The 19,657-nt window shown below is 43.1% G+C and overlaps 1 protein-coding gene across 1 annotated transcript; it reads right to left on the bottom strand.

Moving 5' to 3' along the window:
* Nucleotides 1-298: 298 nt before the first annotated feature.
* On the bottom strand, nt 299-17,597 carry LOC138426532 (pregnancy-associated glycoprotein 2-like). The gene is made up of 9 exons (XM_069565141.1): nt 17,545-17,597; nt 16,262-16,412; nt 15,195-15,312; nt 14,999-15,117; nt 13,562-13,755; nt 12,569-12,685; nt 2,549-2,690; nt 2,364-2,462; nt 299-436 (listed from the first exon to the last, which is right to left on the bottom strand). The coding sequence occupies exons 1-9, from the start codon at nt 17,595-17,597 to the stop codon at nt 299-301; spliced, it is 1,131 nt and encodes a 376-aa protein (XP_069421242.1).
* Between the last annotated feature and the right edge of the window lie 2,060 nt (nt 17,598-19,657).

Consider the following 19,657-nt stretch of genomic DNA (forward strand, 5'->3'; position numbering starts at 1 on the left):
TCCGCAGAATTCTTCCAATAAGTTCTCCCTTTCCTGGAAGCCATTTGGAGTTAGGCTTCTCTCACTTGTGATTCAGAATTGGTCCTAGATTCTCCCCGATCATTATGTACCTCCCAGATACAAACAGAGGCATCCATTTGTTTTAGAACCATTAAGAATAAAACCTTTTATTCTTTAGTGAGAATACAACTTGCAAAGCACCAAACACAGTTTACCAGCATCCTGGGCAGCAGTGCCCTAAGTATGAGCAAGTGTGTGTTAGAACTGGCCTGACTGATTCCTGAACAAGTCCAAGCATTTACACAGCAGGAGCCAAGCCAATCCTGTTATTTCCTCGGTCATAAACTGAGAAATACAGCCTCAAGAAGACGTCACCCAGGATCCATTTGTCTGTGTTGTCCCCATGAAAGCTGCTAAGGCATAAGCTATTGGAAATCTGAGGGAGACAGAAATATATACCAGTTAGCCTGAGCCCTTGTCTGCAACCCTCCTCAATATCCAGACCTGGCATACTTCTTGGTTTTATTTCCTTCTTTTGATAAGTATCAAGTGGTTTCCTTAGAAGCTGGGGATGTGAGAGTGCATGTAAAAAGTTAAAGGGCCAAGACATGTGGTTGCCATGAGGAAGGGTGTTGGGGAGGTGAGGATTGGGAGTTGGGATTATCAAGTGAAACTAATATATACAGGATGAATAAATAGCATAGTCCTACTATATAGCACAGGGAACTATATTCAATATCCAGCAATATACTGTAAGGGAAAAGATTAAGAAAAAAAGTATATATACTTGTTTTTGTGTAACGGAGTCACTGTGCTGTATAGGAGAACTTAATGCAACACTGAAGATCAGCTACACTAAAATAAAAAAAAATTTTTTAATGAGCAAGAATGGTCACAGTTCCCCCTCAGTTTCTGTTTCTTTCAGTCCACTGTTCACTGCTTTCTCTGCACAGAATGCCTTTTCTTTTTCCCAATTTTCCCCGACCTGTTTTTTGTTTAAAAAAAAAAAAAACTTAATTTTGTATTGAAGTATAGCTGATTAACAATATTGTGAGTTTTAGGTAGACGGTTAAGGGACTCAGTCATATATATACACATATCCATTCTCCCCCAAACTCTCTTCCCATCCAGACTGCCACATAGCATTGAGCAGAGTTCCCTGTGCTACACAGTAGGTCCTTGTTAGTTATCTATTTCAAATAGATTTATAGCAGTGCCTACAATGCATTGTTTAAGACTGCTCTCAGGCCCTCTAGGCAGCCTTCCAGGACCCACAGTCACCGTCCCTGAAGACTTCAGACTGGGTCAATGACTTACCCTGGCTCTGCCATAGTCTGTGGCCCTCATCACTCCTGATCTGTTCCCAGCACACCTTTGCATAGCTACCGGGGTACCATTTGCATGGAATCCAGTATAGATTTGCCTCAACCCAAGCATCTCCTCATTCCTCCATGAGGCTTCGTTTTAGAATTACTGAAATTCCCTCTTCCTCAAAGCCTTCTTTGAGCCCATCAGCCTGCTCTGAACTCCCACAGGGAGCTGATAGGAAGCCTCCACCCTATACCAGGGCTATGCAGTCACTGTGCACCTTTTATTCACCTTAGCATCCAACCTCCCCACAGAAGGGGCTGGTACCCCAACTCAGAGAGAGAGCACTGAGGCTTAGCAAGGGGAAGTTGCAGCCAAGTGTTAAGGTAATCATGCTGTTTATCACCCTAATCTGGACATTTTTGAGATGGGATGGGAGACTGCTAATCACTATGGTGGGACAGTACACTGCCAACCCCGCTTGTCACATGGTCTATTTCAGGGATTGCTAGAGCTGACTTTCCATGTTCATGCACCTGAGGGCTCTGGTTGAACTGAAGCTCTGTGAGGACTGAGACCTTTAGTATTCCCTTCTCCTTGTGACTCCCGCCATGCCAGCATGGAGTGCTGTCTCAACATTTATTTCTGGATGATGGATGTCCCAGACTGCCCTTTACTCATGTGGTTGGTTTTGTGGGAGGCACTGGCCCAGCCAAAGGAGCTCAGCAGCTTCTGCAATGGTGTGAACTGGCCTGCAGAGGGACCCGTCGTCCCAGCAGCAGCCCAAGGGTTCTCGCCTGTGTGTGTGCTGTCACTTCAGTCGTGTCTGACTCTGTGCAGCCCTATAGACTGCAGCTTGTCAGGCTCCTCTAACCATGGGATTCTCCAGGCAGGACTAATGGAGTCAATTGCCATGCCCTTCTCTAGGGGATCTCCTGATCCAGGGATCAAACCCGTGTCTCTTACATCTCCTGCATTGGCAGGCAGGTTCTTCACCACTAACACCATCTGGGAGTCCCAGAATTGAGAAGCAGCTCTCAGGATTGGCCCCTCACCTTTTGGATGTAGGCTTCAGCAGGCACTGAGTAATCGATGCCGTTGATGGTGAAGATGACAGGAGGCAGGATACTGATGACAGGACATGAAACCATGTACTGCTGGGCAAAAAGGGAGAGAGATTGGCCCAGGAGATCCTTGTTGTGTGGGGGAACTGGGAGAAACCTGTGTCATGACCCTTCACCTCGGAATCATAGGGCACGGCATGGATGAACTTCTGGATGTTGGTGACCGGTCCTGCTGGGCCATGGATCAGTGACGTCCCAGTATCCACAAGAGCCTCACAGCCATGTTCACAGCCAATCACTTTCCCATTCATGGAGATGCTGAGAAACAGTGGGACAAAGTGGGGATCAAGATTACTCAGAAGTCTCCCTCACAGTTGCCCCCTCCACAACTGACTCCCAAACAGTCCTTCAGCTCCTTCAGCTCTTGCCCTGACTCTGTTTTTCTTTGCTCTCATCATGTCACCTTCTTTGATATCCTTAAATGCAGTACTTGATAGGCGGTCCTAAGATGGCAGAGGAATAGGACAGGGAGATCACTTTCTCCCCCACAAATTCATCAAAAGAACATCTGAACGCTGAGCAAATTCCACAAAACAACTTCTGAATGCTGGCAGAGGACATCAGGCACCCAGAAAAGCAGCCCATTGTTTTCGAAAGGAGGTAGGAAAAAATATAAAAGACAAAAAGAGAGACAAAAGAGGTAGGAATGGAGCTCTGTCCTGGGAAGGAAGTCTTAAACAAGAGAGAAGTTTTCCAGCACCAGGAAACACTCTCACTGCCGAGTCTGTGGAGAGCCTCAGAACCACAGAGGGCAACATAACTGGGAGGGAAAATAAATGAATAAATCAAACCCACAGATTATGTGCCCAACAGTAATACCCCCAGCGGAGAAGCAGCGCAGACGTCTGCATCTGCCACTAGCAAGCAGGGTCTGGGCAGGGAGGCGCAGGCGAAAAGCCCTAACCTAAGACACCATCAGGCCCACTCACAGAACAAAGGACTGAACAGAGCTTGCCGGCTGCAGACAATCCCCCTCCGGTGACAGGCAACCAGAGTTGTAAGGGGGAAATCGCGGCCCCAGAGAGGCATCATCTACCAAACCGCAAGCAGGCTTCATTGTTAACTAAGACTTCTTGGGATTCTGCATGGTCAACATCCGCCTGAGAAGGTGTACCAGTTGTACACCCAGAAAACTGAGTGGCAGGGACGGGGGAGGTGCTAACTCACAGCGACCACTCTTGCCAAACACCTGGTCACCTGAGCTGCTCGGACCTGAGAAGGGCACAAAACACAGGCCCAACCAAGTCTGCACCTCTGAGGACAACCCGAGTTCCTGAACCTGAGCAGCTTAGACCTGGGAAGTGCATGCAACTCAGGGCCTACCTCAGACAGTTCCCAGCAGAGCAACCTAGAGCCTAAGCAGTGTTGACAAGGAAAGCACACACACCGTGAGCGGGAGCAAACCCAGTGTGGCCAAGTCACTGTGAGCACATGCCAGTGTTATCTGTTGGCAGCGTCTCTCCCTCCCCACAGCACGACTGAACAAGTGAGCCTGAACAAGAGCCTAAGCAAGTGTCCACCACCCTCCCCCCTTGTGTCAGGGCAGAAATTAGATACTGGAGAGACCAGCAAACAGAAGAAGCTAAAACAGAAGGAACCTCCTTGGAAGTGACAGGTGCAATAGATTGAAACCCTGTAGTTAGTACCAACTACATAGGAAGGGGCCTATAGATCTTCAGAAATATAAGCCGGATCAAGGAACAATCCAAAAATGAACTGACCCCAACCTGCCCACTACAACATAAGAAATAGTCCTAGATATATTTTTACTATTTTTACTATCATTCTTTATTTTTTTAATTTTTTTTAATTTTTAAGTCCTCTATTACTCCTTTAATTTTCATATTTATAACCTACTATTACTTTGCAAAAAAAGAAAAAGAGAGAGAGTGAGACCCTATTTTTTAAAGCAAACTTCATATATATATATATATTTTTTTTATAATTTTTGTGACTTTATTTTATTTCTTTAATATTGTATTTTTGAAAATCCAACCTCTACTCTAGACATTTAATCTTTGCTTTTTGGTATTTGTTATCAATTTTGTACCTTTAAGAACCCAATCTTCAGTACCCATTTTTACTGGGGAGCAAGATTACTGGCTTGACTGCTCTCTCCCCCTTTGGACTCACCTTTTTCTCCACCAGGTCGCCTCTATCTCCTCCCTCCTCCTTCTCTTCTCTACCCAACTCTGTGAATCTCTTTGTGTGTTCCAGGCTGTGGAAAACACTTAGGGAACTGATTATTGGCTGTATCTGTCTCTCTCCTTTTGATTCCCCCTTTTTTCCTCCTGGCCACCTCTATCTCCTTTCTCCCGCTTCTCTTCTTTGTATAACCCCATGAGCATCTCTGAGCAGTCCAGACTGTGGAGTGCACATAAATAAGTGATTACTGGCTAGATTGCTCTCTCCTTTGATTCCACCTCATCTCATTTGGGTCACCTCTAACTCCCTCTTCCCTCTTCATTCTCCATGTAACTCTGTGAACATATCTGAGTGTGCCTCAATGTGGAGAAACTTTTCATCTTTAACCTAGATGTTTTGTCAACAGTGCTGTATAGTTGGAGAAGTCTTGAGGCTACTGTAAAAATAAGACTGAAAACCAGAAGCAGAAGCCTTAAGTGCAAATCCTCAAAACACCAGAGAACTGACTCCAGGGAATATTAATCAACAGGAGCTCAACAAACGCCTCCATACCTACACTGAAACCAAGCATCAGCCAAGGGCCAACAAGTTCCAGAGAAAGACATACCACGAAAATTCTCCACCAACACAGGAACACAGCCCTGAGCTTCAATATGCAGGCTACCCAAAGTCACTCCAAACCCACTGACATCTCATAACTCATTACTAGACACTTCATTGCACTCCAGACAGAAGAAATCCAGCTCCACCCACCAGAACAAGCACACAAGCTTCCCTAACCAGGAAACCTTGAGAAACCACCTGTACAACCCCACCCACAGCAAGGAAACTCCATAATAAAGAGAACTCCACAAACTGCCAAAATACAGAAAGGCCACCTCAAACACAGCAATATAAACAAGATGAAGAGACAGAGGAATACCCAGCAGGTAAAGGAACAGGATAAATGCCCACCAAACCAAACAAAAGAGGAAGAGATAGGGAATCTACCTGATGAAGAATTCTGAATAATGATAGTAAAAATGATCCAAATCTTGAAAACAAAATGGAGTTACAGATAAATAGCCTGGAGACAAGGATTGAGAAGATGAAGGAAAGTTTCAACAAGGACCTAGAAGAAATTAAAAAAGAGTCAATATATAATGAATAATGCAACAAATGAGATCAAAACATCTGGAGGGAACCAACAGTAGAATAACAGAGGCAGAAGATAGGATAAGTGAGGTAGAAGACAGAACAGTGGAAATAAATGAAACAGAGGGGAAAAAGAAAAACAAATTAAAAGAAATGAGGACAATGTCAGAGATGTCTGGGACAATGTTAAACACCACAACATTTGAATGAGAGAAGTCCCAGAAGAAGACAAAAAGAAAGACCATGAGAAAACACTTGAGGAGATGATAGTTGAAAACTTCCCTAAAATGGGGAAGGAAATAATCACCCACATCCGAGAAACCCAGAGAGTCCTAAACAGAAAAAACAAAAGGCAAAACACCCCAAGAAACATATTAATCAAATTAACAAAGATCAAACACAAAGAACAAATATTAGAAGCAGTAAGGGGAAAACAACAAATAACACACAAGGGGATTCCCATAAGGATAACAGCTGATCTTTCAATAGAAACTCTTCAGGCCAGGAGGGAGTGGCAAGACATACTTAAAGTGATGAAAGAAAATAACCTACAGCCCAGATTACTGTACCCAGAAAGGATCTCATTCAAATATGAAGGAGAAATCAAAAGCTTTACAGACAAGCAAAAGCTGAGAGAATTCAGCACCACCAAACCAGCTCTCCAACAAATGCTAAAGGATCTTCTCTAGACCAGAAACACAGAAAGCGTGTATAAACTCAAACCCAAAACAATAATGTAAATGGCAAGGGGATCATACTTATCAATAATTACCTTAACGTAACTCGGTTGAATGCCCCAACCAAAAGACAAAGACTGGCTGACTAGATACAAAAACAAGACCCCTATATATGTTGTCTACAAGAGACCTACCTCAAAACAAAGGACACATTCAGACTGAAAGTGAAGGGCTGGAAAAATATTTTCCATGAAAATAGAGACCAAAAGAAAGCAGGAGTAGAAATACTCATATCAGATTAAATAGACTTTAAAACAGGCTGTGAAAAGAGACAAAGAGGGACACTGCATAATGATCAAAGGATCAATCCAAGAAGAAGATATAACAATTATAAATATATATGCACCCAACATAGAAGCATCACAATATGTAAGACGAATGCTAACAAGTCTGAAAGGGGAAATTAACAATAACACAATAATAGTGGGAGACTTTAATACCCCACTCACATCTATGGATAGATCAACTAACCAGAAAATTAACAAGGAAACACAAACTGTAAATGATACAATAGACCAGTTAGACCTAATTGGTATCTATAGAGCATTTCACCCCAAAACAATGATTTCACCTTTATCTCAAGTGCACACAGGACCATCACCAGGATAGATCGCATCCTGGGCCATAAATCTACCCTTGGTAAATTCAAAAAAAAAAACAAAAAACAAAAAAGAAATCATTCAAAGCATCTTTTCTGACCACAAGGCAGTAAGATTAGATCTCAATTACAGGAGAAAAACTATTAAAAATTGCAACATATGGAGGCTGAACAACATGCTGATGAATAACCAACAAATCACAGAAGAAATCAAAAAAGAAATAAAAATATGCATAGAAGTAAATGAAAATAAAGTCACAACAACCCAAAACCTGTGAGACACTATAAAAGCCATGCTAAGGGGAAGGTTCATAGCAGTACAGGCATACCTAAAGAAACAAGAAAACAGTCAAATAAATAACCTCACTCTACATCTAAAGCAATAGAAAAGGAAAAAAATGAAGAACCCCAGGGTTAGGAGAAGGAAAGAAATCTTTAAAATATGGCAGAAATAAATGCAAAAGAAACAAAAGAGACCATAGCCAAAATCAACAAAGCCAAAAGCTGGTTCTTTGAAAGGATAAATAAAATTGACAAACCATTAGCCAGACTCATCAAGAAACAAAGGGAAAAAAATCAAATCAATAAAATTAGAAATGAAAATGGGGAGATCACATCAGACAAAACAGAAATGCAAAGGATCATAAGACAGTACTATCAGCAATTATATGCCAACAAAATGGACAACTGGAAGAAAAGGACAAATTCTTAGAAAAGTACAACTTTCCAAAACTGAACCAGGAAGAAATAGAAAATCTTAACACACCCATCACAAGCATAGAGATTGAAACTGTAATCAGAAATCTTCCAGCAAACAAAAGCCCAGGTCCAGATGGCTTCGCAGCTGAATTCTACCAAAAATTTAGAGAAGAGCTAACACCAGAGAAGAGCTAACACCTATCTTACTCAAACTCTTCCAGAAAATAACAGAAAAAGGTAAACTTCCAAACTCATACTATGAGGCAAACATCACCCTAATACCAACACCTGACAAAGATGCCACAAAAAAAGAAAACTACAGGCCAATATCACTGATGAACATAGATGCAAAAATCCTCAACAAAATTCTAGCAATCAGAATCCAATAACACATTAAAAAGATCATACACCATGACCAAGTGGGCTTTATCCCAGGGATGCAAGGATTCTTCAATATCCACAAATCAATCAATGTTATACACTGCATTAGCAAACTTAAAAGTAAAAGCCATATGATTATCTCAATAGATGCAGAGAAAGCCTTTGACAAAATTCAAGATCCTTTTATGATAAAAATAAAACCTCCAGAAAGCAGGAATAGAAGGAATATACCTCAACAAAATAAAAGCTATATGTGACAAACCCATAGCAAACATTGTCCTCAGCAGTGAAAAAATGAAAGCATTTCCCCAGAAGTCAGGAACAAGACAAGGGTGCCCACTTACAACACTACTATTCAACATAGTTCTGGAAGTTTTGGCCACAGCAATCAGAGCAGATAAAGAAATAAAAGGAATCCAAATTGGAAAAGAAGAAGTAAAACTCACTGTTTGCAGATGACATGATCCTCTACATAGAAAACTCTAAAGATTCCACCAGTAAATTACTAGAGCTAATCAATGAATATAATAAAATTGCAGGATATAAAATCAACCCACATAAATCCCTTGCATCCCTTTACACTAATAATGAGAAAATAGAAAGAGAAATTAAGGAAACAATTCCATTCACCATTGCAATGAAAAGAATAAAATACTTAGGAATATATCTACCTAAAGAAACTAAAGACCTACATATAGAAAACTATAAAACACTGGTGAATGAAATCAAAGAGTACACTAATAGATGGAGAAATATACAGTGTTCGTGGATCAGAAGAATCAATATAGTGAAAACGAGTATACCACCCAAAACAATCTATAGATTCAATGCAATCCCTATCAAGCTACCAACAGTATTTTTCACAGAACTAGAACAAATTATTTCAGAATTTGTATGGAAATACAAAAAACATCAAATAGCCAAAGCAATCTTGAGAAAGAAGAATGGAGCTGGAGGAATCAACCTGCCTGACTTCAGGCTCTACTACAAGACATCAAGACAGTACGGTACTGCCACAAAGACAGAAATATGAATCAATGGAATGAAATAGAAAGCCCAGAGATAAATCCACACACCTAGGGACACCTTATCTTTGACAAAGGAGGCAAGAATATACAATGAAGAAAAGGCAAACTCTTTAACAAGTTGTGCTGGGAAAACTGGTCAACCACAAGTGAAAGAATGAAACTAGAACACTTTCTAACACCATACACAAAAATAAACTCAAAATGGATTGAAAACCTAAATGTACAACCAGAAACTATACAACTCCTAGAGGAGAACATAGGCAAAACACTCTTTGACATAAATCACAGCAGGATCCTCTATGACCCACCTCCCAGAATATTGGAAATAAAAGCAAAAAGAAAACAAATGGGCCTAATTAAAATTGAAAGCTTCTGCACAACAAAGGAAACTATAAGCAAGGTGAAAAGGCAGCCTTCAAAATGGCAGAAAATAATAACAAATGAAGCAACTGACAAACAACTAATCTCAAAGATATAAAAGCAACTCCTACAGCTCAACTCCAGAAAAATAAATGACCCAATCAAAAAACGGGCCAAAGAACCAAACAGATATTTCTCCAAAGAAGACATACAGATGGCTAACAAACACATGAAAAGATGCTCAATATCACTCATTATCAGAGAAATGCAAATCAAAACCACAATGAGGTACCATTTCATGCCAGTAAGAATGCCTGTTATCCAAAAGTTTACAAGCAATAAATGCTGGAGAAGATGTGGAGAAAAGGGAACCCTCTTACACTGTTGGTGGGAATGCAAACTAGTACAGCCACTATGGAGAACAGTGCAGAGATTCCTCAAAATCTGGAAATAGAACTGCCTTATGACCCAGCAATCCCACTTCTGGGCATACACATCGAGGAAACCAGAACTGAAAGAAACACGTATACCCCAGTGTTCATCGCAACACTGTTTATAATAGCCAGGACATGGAAGCAACCTAGCTGTCCATCAGCAGACTAATGGATAATAAAGCTTTGGTACATATACACAATGGAGTATTACTCAGCCATTAAAAAGAATACATTTGAATCAGTTCTAATGAGGTGGATGAAACTGGAGCCTATTATACAGAGTGAAGTAAGCCAGAAAGAAAAACACCAATACAGTATACTAATGCATATATATGGAATTTAGAAAGATGGTAATGATAACCTTGTATGCGAGACAGCAAAAGAGACACAGATGTATAGAAGTCTTCTGGACTCTGTGGGAGAGAGTGAGGGTGGGATGATTTGGGAGAATGGCATTGAAACATGTATAATATCATATAAGAAATGAGTCGCCAGTCCAGGTTTGATGCATGATACAGGATGCTCAGGGCTGGTGCACTGGGATGACCCAGAGGGATGGTATGGGGAGGGATGTGGGAGGGGGGTTCAGGATGGGGAATACATGTACCCCCTTGGCGGATGCATGTTGATGTATGGAAAAACCAATACAATAATATAAAGTATAAACAATAAATAAATAAATAAAATGTAAAAAACTAAAATAAAATGCAGTACTTGAATAGGCTCTTTCCTACCTCAGGACCATGACACAAGCTGGTCTTCCTTCCTAGAAGACCCCACTCCCCTTTGACTAGTGAATTTCTCCTTGTCTTTCAAATTCCAGCTTAATTGTCATGGTTTCAGTGAAGTCTTTCCCCCAGTGTATATCAAACTCCTGTCTTGGTCATTCTCTGTAGACCCTTCCTCATGTCTAGCATATACCAAAGTGACAATTCACTATGTGTGTGAGTCATTCTTCGATGTGAGGGCAAGTTTTATTCTCATTGCCTTGCTAAAGTGCCTGACACACAGTGGATGAACAATGAATGAATGAATGTGAAAATAATAAATGAGGAACATCCAAAGAGCTATATCCAGTGTCTCAATGATAATGAGTCAAACACACAGTGAAGATGGAGGTTCCCTGGGGCAGCAGATTCTCATAGTGGGAGACAAGCTGCCCTGGGAGAGGGTGTCTCCCATTACTGCTCATTCACCCAGCTCAGACACTGAGGCCCTGGTCATATGATACCTGATAGCCCACGGATTCTCCAAAGGACAGGGCAAATTTGTCTGATGGTATCACAGAGATTCCCATCAATTACTATGTTAGTTATCAGGCCACTCCTGGATCCCACCTTCCTGATTCTGTCAATCACAGTGCCTACTCCACTGTGGGCTCAGGATGGATGTCGGGGGATGGGTAGCTATGGTTACATGGAGCGTCTCTTTTTATGAGTTGCTTTCGGGTCTCAAGACGGTAGCCAACCTCTCTACATAGCTGAGTAGCTTCTCCCTAAGGGGACCAGATTTTCCCATTTGTTCAGAACTTTCTGTTTTAAACTGACATTTATATGTACTGAGAACTTCCTCAGTCCTGGATTCAGTTCAGTTCAGTCACTCAGTCATGTCCAACTCTTTGTGACCCCATGAACTGCAGCACACCAGGTCTCTTTATCCATCACCAACTCCTGGAGCCTACCCAAACTCATGTCCATTGGGTCGGTGATGCCATCCAACCATCTCATCCTCTATCGTCCCCTTCTCCTCCTGCCCTCAATCTTTCCCAGCATCAGGGTCTTTTCAAAGGAGTCAGCCCTTTGCATCAGGTGGCCAAAGTATTGGAGTTTCAGCTTCAACATTAGTCCTTCCAATGAACACCTAGGACTGATCTCCTGGGTGGACTGAAGAGGATGGACTGGTTGGATCTCTTTGCAGTCCAAGGGACTCTCAAGAGTCTTCTCCAACACCACAGTTCAAAAGCATCAATTCTTCTGCCTTCAGCTTTCTTTATAGTCCAAATCTCACATCCATACATGACTACTGGAAAAACCATACCCTTGACTAGACGGACCTTTGTTGGCAAAGTAATGTCTTTGCTTTTTAATATGCTGTCTAGGTTGGTCATAACTCTTCTTAACCTGGACAGTTGATCATCTTATCACAACTCTGTTCAGGCTGAGGAAATTCTCCCTGTTCCTCTGTTCACCACACTGTAGGGTCCTCTAACCATGCTTCCCACATCACAGGGCAGTGGGTGCAGCCCTCCCCCAGCTGCACAGACCTCTCTGGACCCTGTGAAGGACCCTGGTCAGAGCCCTGGTCAGAAGGCCTGGGATGATTATGAACCAAGGGGGATTTGTGTATCTATGTGTTTGTGTTTGTTTGTGTGTGTGTATATGTGGCTCTGTGTGTCTGTCTGTCTGTGTGCTTGTGTGTATCTGTCTGCCTAAGTGTGTTTATATGTGTGCCTGCATGTGTGTTTATATGTGTCTGTGTGTGTGCTTATATGTGTGGCTTTATGGGTGGAGCATATCTCTGTGTGTGATCATGTGTCTGTGCATGCGTTTGTGTGCCTGCATATGTCTATGTATATATGTGGGAGCTTCATTTGGGGTGGCATTCAGAGGAAGAGGCTTACCGGTCCACAGTTATTAGCCAGCTTTTGGTTTGAGACACTGGTATCCAGTTGAGCTTTCCCTTGTGGTAGGAGTGGTCGACTCCACCTAACATCAACACACTGCCATTCTCCTTGTGGCTGTCGAGAGAATAAAAGAGGGGGACTCCTTGGAGGACTGTTATGCTGGGCAGTCTGAGGGCTGTGCTTGTCCACCCAACAAGGCCCTAATAGGGTCCCCATTTTACAGATGCAGAAATTGAGGGATTGAGAACCCAACCAAGATTAGTCACTGGCTAGAGTGGCACAGAGCAGATTAGAAGCTGAGTCACTTGGCCAGGTTCCACCCACCCAGGCTTCTTAAGAGGCCCTGTACCTCCTACAACCTGAATACCCTCAGAGGACAGTGTGCTGAAGGGTTTGGGCTTCCCCCTTGTCCAGCCTGTAATTTTTTTCAGAAAAATCAAGGCCTGAGAGTGCTAGGGGTGTGGCCTCAGGTCACCCAGGGTTGGTTTCACCTGCCTGTGACCTGTGCTGTCCATGGGGCCCCACATTTAGCAGGGCCCCCACCTGTGTTATCTCTGTCTGGAAATTCCTAAGACTAGTTGGATAAGGTGTCCCACACTTCCATTTTGCACTGTCTCCTGAAAGTTATATAGTTGGTCCCGGTGAAATGTTAGTGAGGAAGGAAAGACTTCCCATCGCTCTCTTTCCTTCCATTGCAAACTCACCAGCAAACTGTATTACTTTTTTCCTCCAACTTTTATCCTGACACCTTCCATTGCCCTCCCATTCCCCTCACCCCAGAGACCAAGCCACTGCCCTTGAGCCCATGAGCTAGGTTGTGTTCCAATAAAACTTCATTTACAAAAGCCAGTGGTGAAGCCCTGGGGCCATAGTTATCCTGGGCTGCACAGTCTTTCAGGATACTTCTGTAACAAGTGTTCCATAATATTCATCCAACTGAAAGCATCTCACAGCTAATTTGGAAAGAGGGCTCGTCCAGCTCAGACTTACGTGCTCAAGTAGAAGGCAAAGATAGGCTCAGAAATGGCACCTTGTTGCTTCAGCTTGTCAAAGATTGGGATGGTTCCTGGGACAGCGAGGCTGGGGTAGGACAAGCCCAGGACACCATCAAAGGGTGCATTATCAAATCCGAATTGTTGCAGGCTTAGGCCAAACGGCTGGTCAGTGCTGACAAGGTTCCCAATCTGTGGGAGAGAAGAGTGTTCACACATAGAGGGTTGGAAGTGGGACTGGTCTAGGGGGGTTCAGATGCCATTAGAACCTCAGAGAAGAACTGAGTCCTGGCTGTGCCCTAGGTAGACTTCAGATGGTTAAAACAAGCTGGGACAGGAATTCAAGTTCCACTGGTGTGCGGACATGAATTTTAACCAGCACCAGCTATTTCTGCAAACACCATCTGAGTCAAATAGGCCTCATGCCTTCTGTATAGGTGGGGAAACCAAGTCAGGACTGGACCCAATGGTGCCCCCTTGAGGACAAAATGAGTAGCGAGCAGGGCAGTCCTCTCTTCGGCATCACTATGATCTGATGACAGAAATGGACTGAATTTATTGCAATGTATTATGGATTCTGTGCTTGCCAAGGAAGACAGGAGCCCATTTTACAATGTCACTGGCAGAGTTCTTATGAATATGCTACCTGGGAAATACACATTTAGGGGTGTGTGTGTGAGAGAGAGAGAGAGAGAGAGAGAGAAATAGAGAGACAGGGAAAATCCTCAGGCACTTTGGGGAGGGAGGCCATTGATTTTACTAGACTTTCAGTGGCCCCCTAGAGTGAAAACCCATTTATCAAGTCCCTCCCATATGTGTGGGCCCCTGCTTTTGCTGCCTGGGTATCTGAAGCCCTGGGCTGCCCCCAGGGTCCCCCAATCAGTTTTATTCTCTCTCAAATAACCCCACACCTGCTTGAATCCTGACAAGCCAGCCCAGCTACCACTTCCCAGATGTATGTCTGTGACAAGGCCCTTGCTCTCTACACCTCAGTTCCCTCATGTGTATCATGTAACTAATCAGAGTAACTTCTGTGTGAGGTTGTTACAGGATTAAACAAGTTATTGCTATGAAAGTACCCAGCACAGTCAGAATACAAAAGTGGGTGCTTTTTTCCCTGCCCCCAACAAAAGGAACCTTGAGCTGCTCATGGGCAAAGGAGCTGCAAGCCCACACCCCAAGCCACTCTTGGGGTTAGCCACTCTTGGAGTTTGTGTGTCAGCAGGGGCCCTATCTCCCCAGGAACAGGATTTTGCAGGTAAGGCGGCTAGTCACAAGGGGAGTTAGGGAAGGACAGGCCCTGCCAGCTGGTCCTGCATCTGTTATGTAAGCAGTGGTCACTCCATAGCCAGTTCTGACCTAACATAGGCCATCTATGGGGACCAGGAGGGGGTTGGTTAGTGCAGATCTGATTCAGCTTCTGTTTCCATGTTACCCGAACAGTGTCATAGGCAAGAACTCCATTCATCATCCCAGATCCGTAGAGGATGCGGAAGGGCCTGCGCGTAAGCCGGAAGGTGGAAGATTTGTGATGGTCAAAGGTAATGTGTGTATCTGCAGACACGAGAGATGAGTGTCAGTGAGGTCATAGGGTGGAGGGGATGAGTCAAGATGGGGAAGGCGGTACTCACAACAGGCAGGACTGATGCACTTGATGGAGGGCACCCACAAGTCAGATGAGCCTGTGTCAAAGACAACCCGGAACTCCTTAGGCGGTGTTCCAATGGTGACGTTACCCACATAGGCCATCTAGAAGGACCAGGAAGAAGTGGATTAGTGCAGATATGGCTCCCCTCGATTCCCAGACTGCTGCCTCCCTCTGGGTGTCACATGTCTCTTGAAATCACTTTCCAAACACCATTCAGCTCACAACCTTTGCTCACAGAGTTCTTGCATTCAATATTTTTTCCTGTGCTATGTGGTATGCAGGATTTTAACTCTATGACCAGGCATTGAAGCAGTACCTCTTGTATTCGAAGCCCAGAGTCATAATCACTGCACCCCCAAGGAAATCCAGTGACTTCATCTGAGAAGCTCTCTAGTCTCCTCTTCAAACCCAGCCTGAGTGCCTCCTTTTCCAGGAGGTCCTCCTTAATCAATCCCAGCCACTCCTTCTAAACTCAGACCATGTTTGATCAACACCACACAACTGGCCCTTTCACTAAACATATATTTACTCTTTGCATATCTCTCAGGGTAGCTTGGCCATTCTTGAATACCAGATGAGACCTTTTTCAAATCAATAATAGCTATAGTGTTAAATTCTTATGGCATCAAGTGCCTTAGGGTTTCAGTAAATTTTTGCTGCTGTGATTCTTGGCTCTCTGGAAGTTGAATTCCTCTACCTGGGGATTCACACTTGATTTCCAGTTGGTTTTATTTCTATTAGAGATGGCTTACCACTTCACCTGTAACTGAGTGGCTCACTTAGTTCAGAAAGAACAATCTCCCTCAAACTAATGCCACATCTTTGGCACAGAAATTGATGTTTGCCTGCCACATGGTCATTGCTGGGCCCAGTCACCACAGACCAGGAGTTAAGGATGAGAATGTCTTCTCCTCTGCGAATGGGGCCCCTGTTCTCCACTGTTTTTGCCTCCTGCAGGAGCCCCACTGACCTGGCACCTCTAGATGAGCCCCACTGCTAGGCCAGAGCACAAAGGGGTGCTGTGGAGCACCAGCCTCCCAACCCACTCACATCCAGGGCATTCCTCAGGGGGTGAGTAGATAATTTGGGGTCACTAGCAGAATCATCGGACATTCTATTGGCTTGTTCCTCCAGGAAATTGTTCAGCAAGTTTTTTTCCCTCAGGATTTCTCGCATTGTCTTCGTTTTAGTTAGAGGCATTCTTTCACCAAGCATGAGGAAAAGGAAACAAAGAAGGAACAGCAGTCAACTGTCTGTGTTATAGTATAACAGTCATACCTGGCCTTTTAACAGCACTGTGTATTTTCCAAGCTTTTTTTTTTTTTTTTGAGTGCCATCTATTATCAGAATGCTGTGCAAACACAGGGCAAAGACATAGGTTTGAATACAGATTCTGTTGTGTTATCTTGGGTCAGCCATATGAACATTTGGAGTCTCAGTTTCCCTATCGGTAAAAAGGTAGAAGGGATAATTCCCACCCACCCCCCCATATAGAATGCTTTGGCTGTTAAATAACATTATGGATATAATGTACCTGATATATAGGGAGTCTCAACAAAGACAGCCATTACCGTTGCTGTTGCCACCCCACTATATCTTTCTCATAGAAGCTCAGGGAGGGAGGAAGAAGGGGGATTCTCATCCTCTCTTTACAGGGAGAAATTTGAAGTGCAGTGAGTTTGTGAAGTGACTGTGATCACATTGCTTGTTTGAGGTAAAAACAGTCTAGATGTAGCCTTCCTAATCATTCTTCAGAGTTGAAGCAAAAGAGAGGGGTGAGAGAAGAATCCAGGAGAGGGGAACAAATTAGAGAAATTAAGAGGCTAGAGAAACAAGAAAGAGTCAAAATTGAAAAGAGAAAAGGAAAAAAAAACACAGAGAGATCTACATGAACAGAGACATCAAAGAGATGGAGAAATAAATAGATGAAGAGATAAATGAGAGAGAGAGAGAGATGCAGACGTGGACACATACACACAGAAGTAAAGAGAGAACAGAGAGGACACCTAGAATAAAATGTGGAAAATGCTACTCAACAAGACCACACGTACATTTGCATAGGATGTGCACTGAACAATTGCAAAGTGCTCCATTTTCACATAGATCATGACCACACCCCCAGAGTCGTACAACCCTGAAGATCTACCTCAAGACCCTTGGAACCCACAGTTCCCATATCAAAGTACTTGCCAATAAGTGAGAGTTGAACTTTAAGACCGTCATGGAGTGATTATATTCCCTTCTAACCCTGACAGGTAGAAGAATATGAGGAAAATAAGAAAAAAAAAAAAAACAGAAAGGAAGTTGATTCCACTTACAGTCCCTGTACTTACATGACTATGCACTCTGAGAGGGCCACCAGCCAGAGGAGCACAAGCCACTTCATGCTTCTTTCCTGGCGCCAAGTGCTCGCAGAAGATCGGGTTCTAGTCTGCAGCGGTGATCAGGCCCTTCTAGTTATATATGTTCAGAACTACCTTAAGTGTTCCCTTTAGGCCATTATTAGATTTGATAAAAATAGAAACCTCCCGATAAAATCTTTACCTCAATCAGTGTCCTTGGGGAGTGGACTTTGAAAATTCTCAGAATACAAAGAGTCTACTATAATCTCTTCCTTGAGGCTTGGCTAGAAAGCCAAACTGAAGTGCATGGATTATCTGAGAGTGTGGAAAAATTTGCCAACCTAGAGACAAAACACTGTTGTTAACATGATAAAAGTGAACACTAGGGACCAGGCTAGACATTTGTGATCTCATGTGGTCTTCCTAGCCACTTCATGAGATGTGCATTGATGTCCTCAGTTGGACAGGAGATTGCAAGAAGGAAAAGCCATCAAAAAGACTTTAGGGGCAGCCCAGGGACATACGAGTCACTTTAGGTAGTGAGAGGGATGGCACAGATTAGGAGCACCTGTGATGCAAGTCTGCATCAAAGAGCTAGACTAGCTCAGTATTTCAATTGCATGGTTTCAATATTGAAATAAATGTCATGCATCCACAAGATACTTTATATAATCGAACAAGCTTATACAGAAAACCTTGTGTGCTTGTGTCTGGGTTAGATGCTAGCAAAAGTCAAAGAGGATCAAGACACAAGTGGTCCTTATCTTCAGCAAGCTAGCAGTCTAGGGCAATTCTCACAAATTCATGGCCCAGGAGGCAAGAAAATGAATACAAGGACTAGGTGGCTATGCTAAGCACTGGGCAACACAAGCCTTACCACTGAGGGCAGCCTCTCCTCCACTCCAACCATGCTGGAAAGCGGGCCAGTAGGCCAAGTTTTCAAGAGAAGTCAGAAGTCTGGATACTTGTGTACAATCTCCTGATTTTAAAGTTAGCAACATTTTTTTCTTTTTTCAGAAAAAAATAGTGAGAGTAAAATCTCCACAACAGAGTGCTGGATTCAGCCTTCAGTCTATGTAGGTTTTTATTTCTGGACTAGAGGTGAGAGTGCAGTGGGGACAGAGAGGGGTTTAATTCAAGTTGGTTGGTGTAAAGTGATTGAATCCATATTAAACATATTAGTTTTCTTTCTATTTATAAAGAAAGTCACCAGGGACATATAAACCAATGAATTTAATACTACCCATTTGCTGAAGATAAATGGATATATCTCTGACATAATATCCCAGTAGGGCCCATGCCATGAAAAATTTTTCTGCCCAACCAAACATATAAAGAAATAATTTTGGAATGTCTTATCAGTCGAAGAAGACAAAGAAAACCACTCAGAGCTTCTGTTCAGCCTGAGATGAACAGCGAAAGTCATTCAGTCATGTCCAACTCTTTGCAACCCCATGGACTATACAGTCCATGGAATTCTCCAGGCCAGAATGCTGGAGTGGGTAGCCTTCCCCTTCTCCAGGGGATCTTCCCAACCCAGGTTTCCCACACTGCAGGTGGATTCTTCACCAGCTGAGCCACAAGAGAAGCCCAAGAATACTGAAGTGGGTAGCCTATCCCTTCTCCAGAGGATCGTCCTGACCCAGGAATCAAACAGGGGTCTCCTGCATTGCAGGCAGATTCTTTACCAACTGAGCTATCAGGGAAGCCTGAGATGAACAGGGCTACCTGTTAAATTCTTACTTCAGCCAAAGTAAAGATAATAATGTTTTATGGTTGCTTGCAGGACTCCTAGGACCTATTTCAGAATGAGATCTATCCCGATCTGTCCCTTGGATACAACAATGAGAACCTGGCGTGCTCACCAGGTGTGGATAGATAGGACGTTATGTCTAAACCCTCATTTTTACACATTGTCTAAATTCAATTTTGGTGGTTCAGTACCAACAGAGGGAATATCTAACAAATGACACATACATACACCATTTAACTCAGCAATTCTCCTTCTAGGAATGAATCCCAACTATACACACTGCCAAGAATATAAAAAAAAAAAACATCTGCACAAGCTGTCTACTGCACATTGTTTTTAAAAACAAAATAT

Source organism: Ovis canadensis, chromosome 21, assembly GCF_042477335.2.
Source record: "Ovis canadensis isolate MfBH-ARS-UI-01 breed Bighorn chromosome 21, ARS-UI_OviCan_v2, whole genome shotgun sequence".
Lineage (NCBI taxonomy): Eukaryota > Metazoa > Chordata > Mammalia > Artiodactyla > Bovidae > Ovis > Ovis canadensis.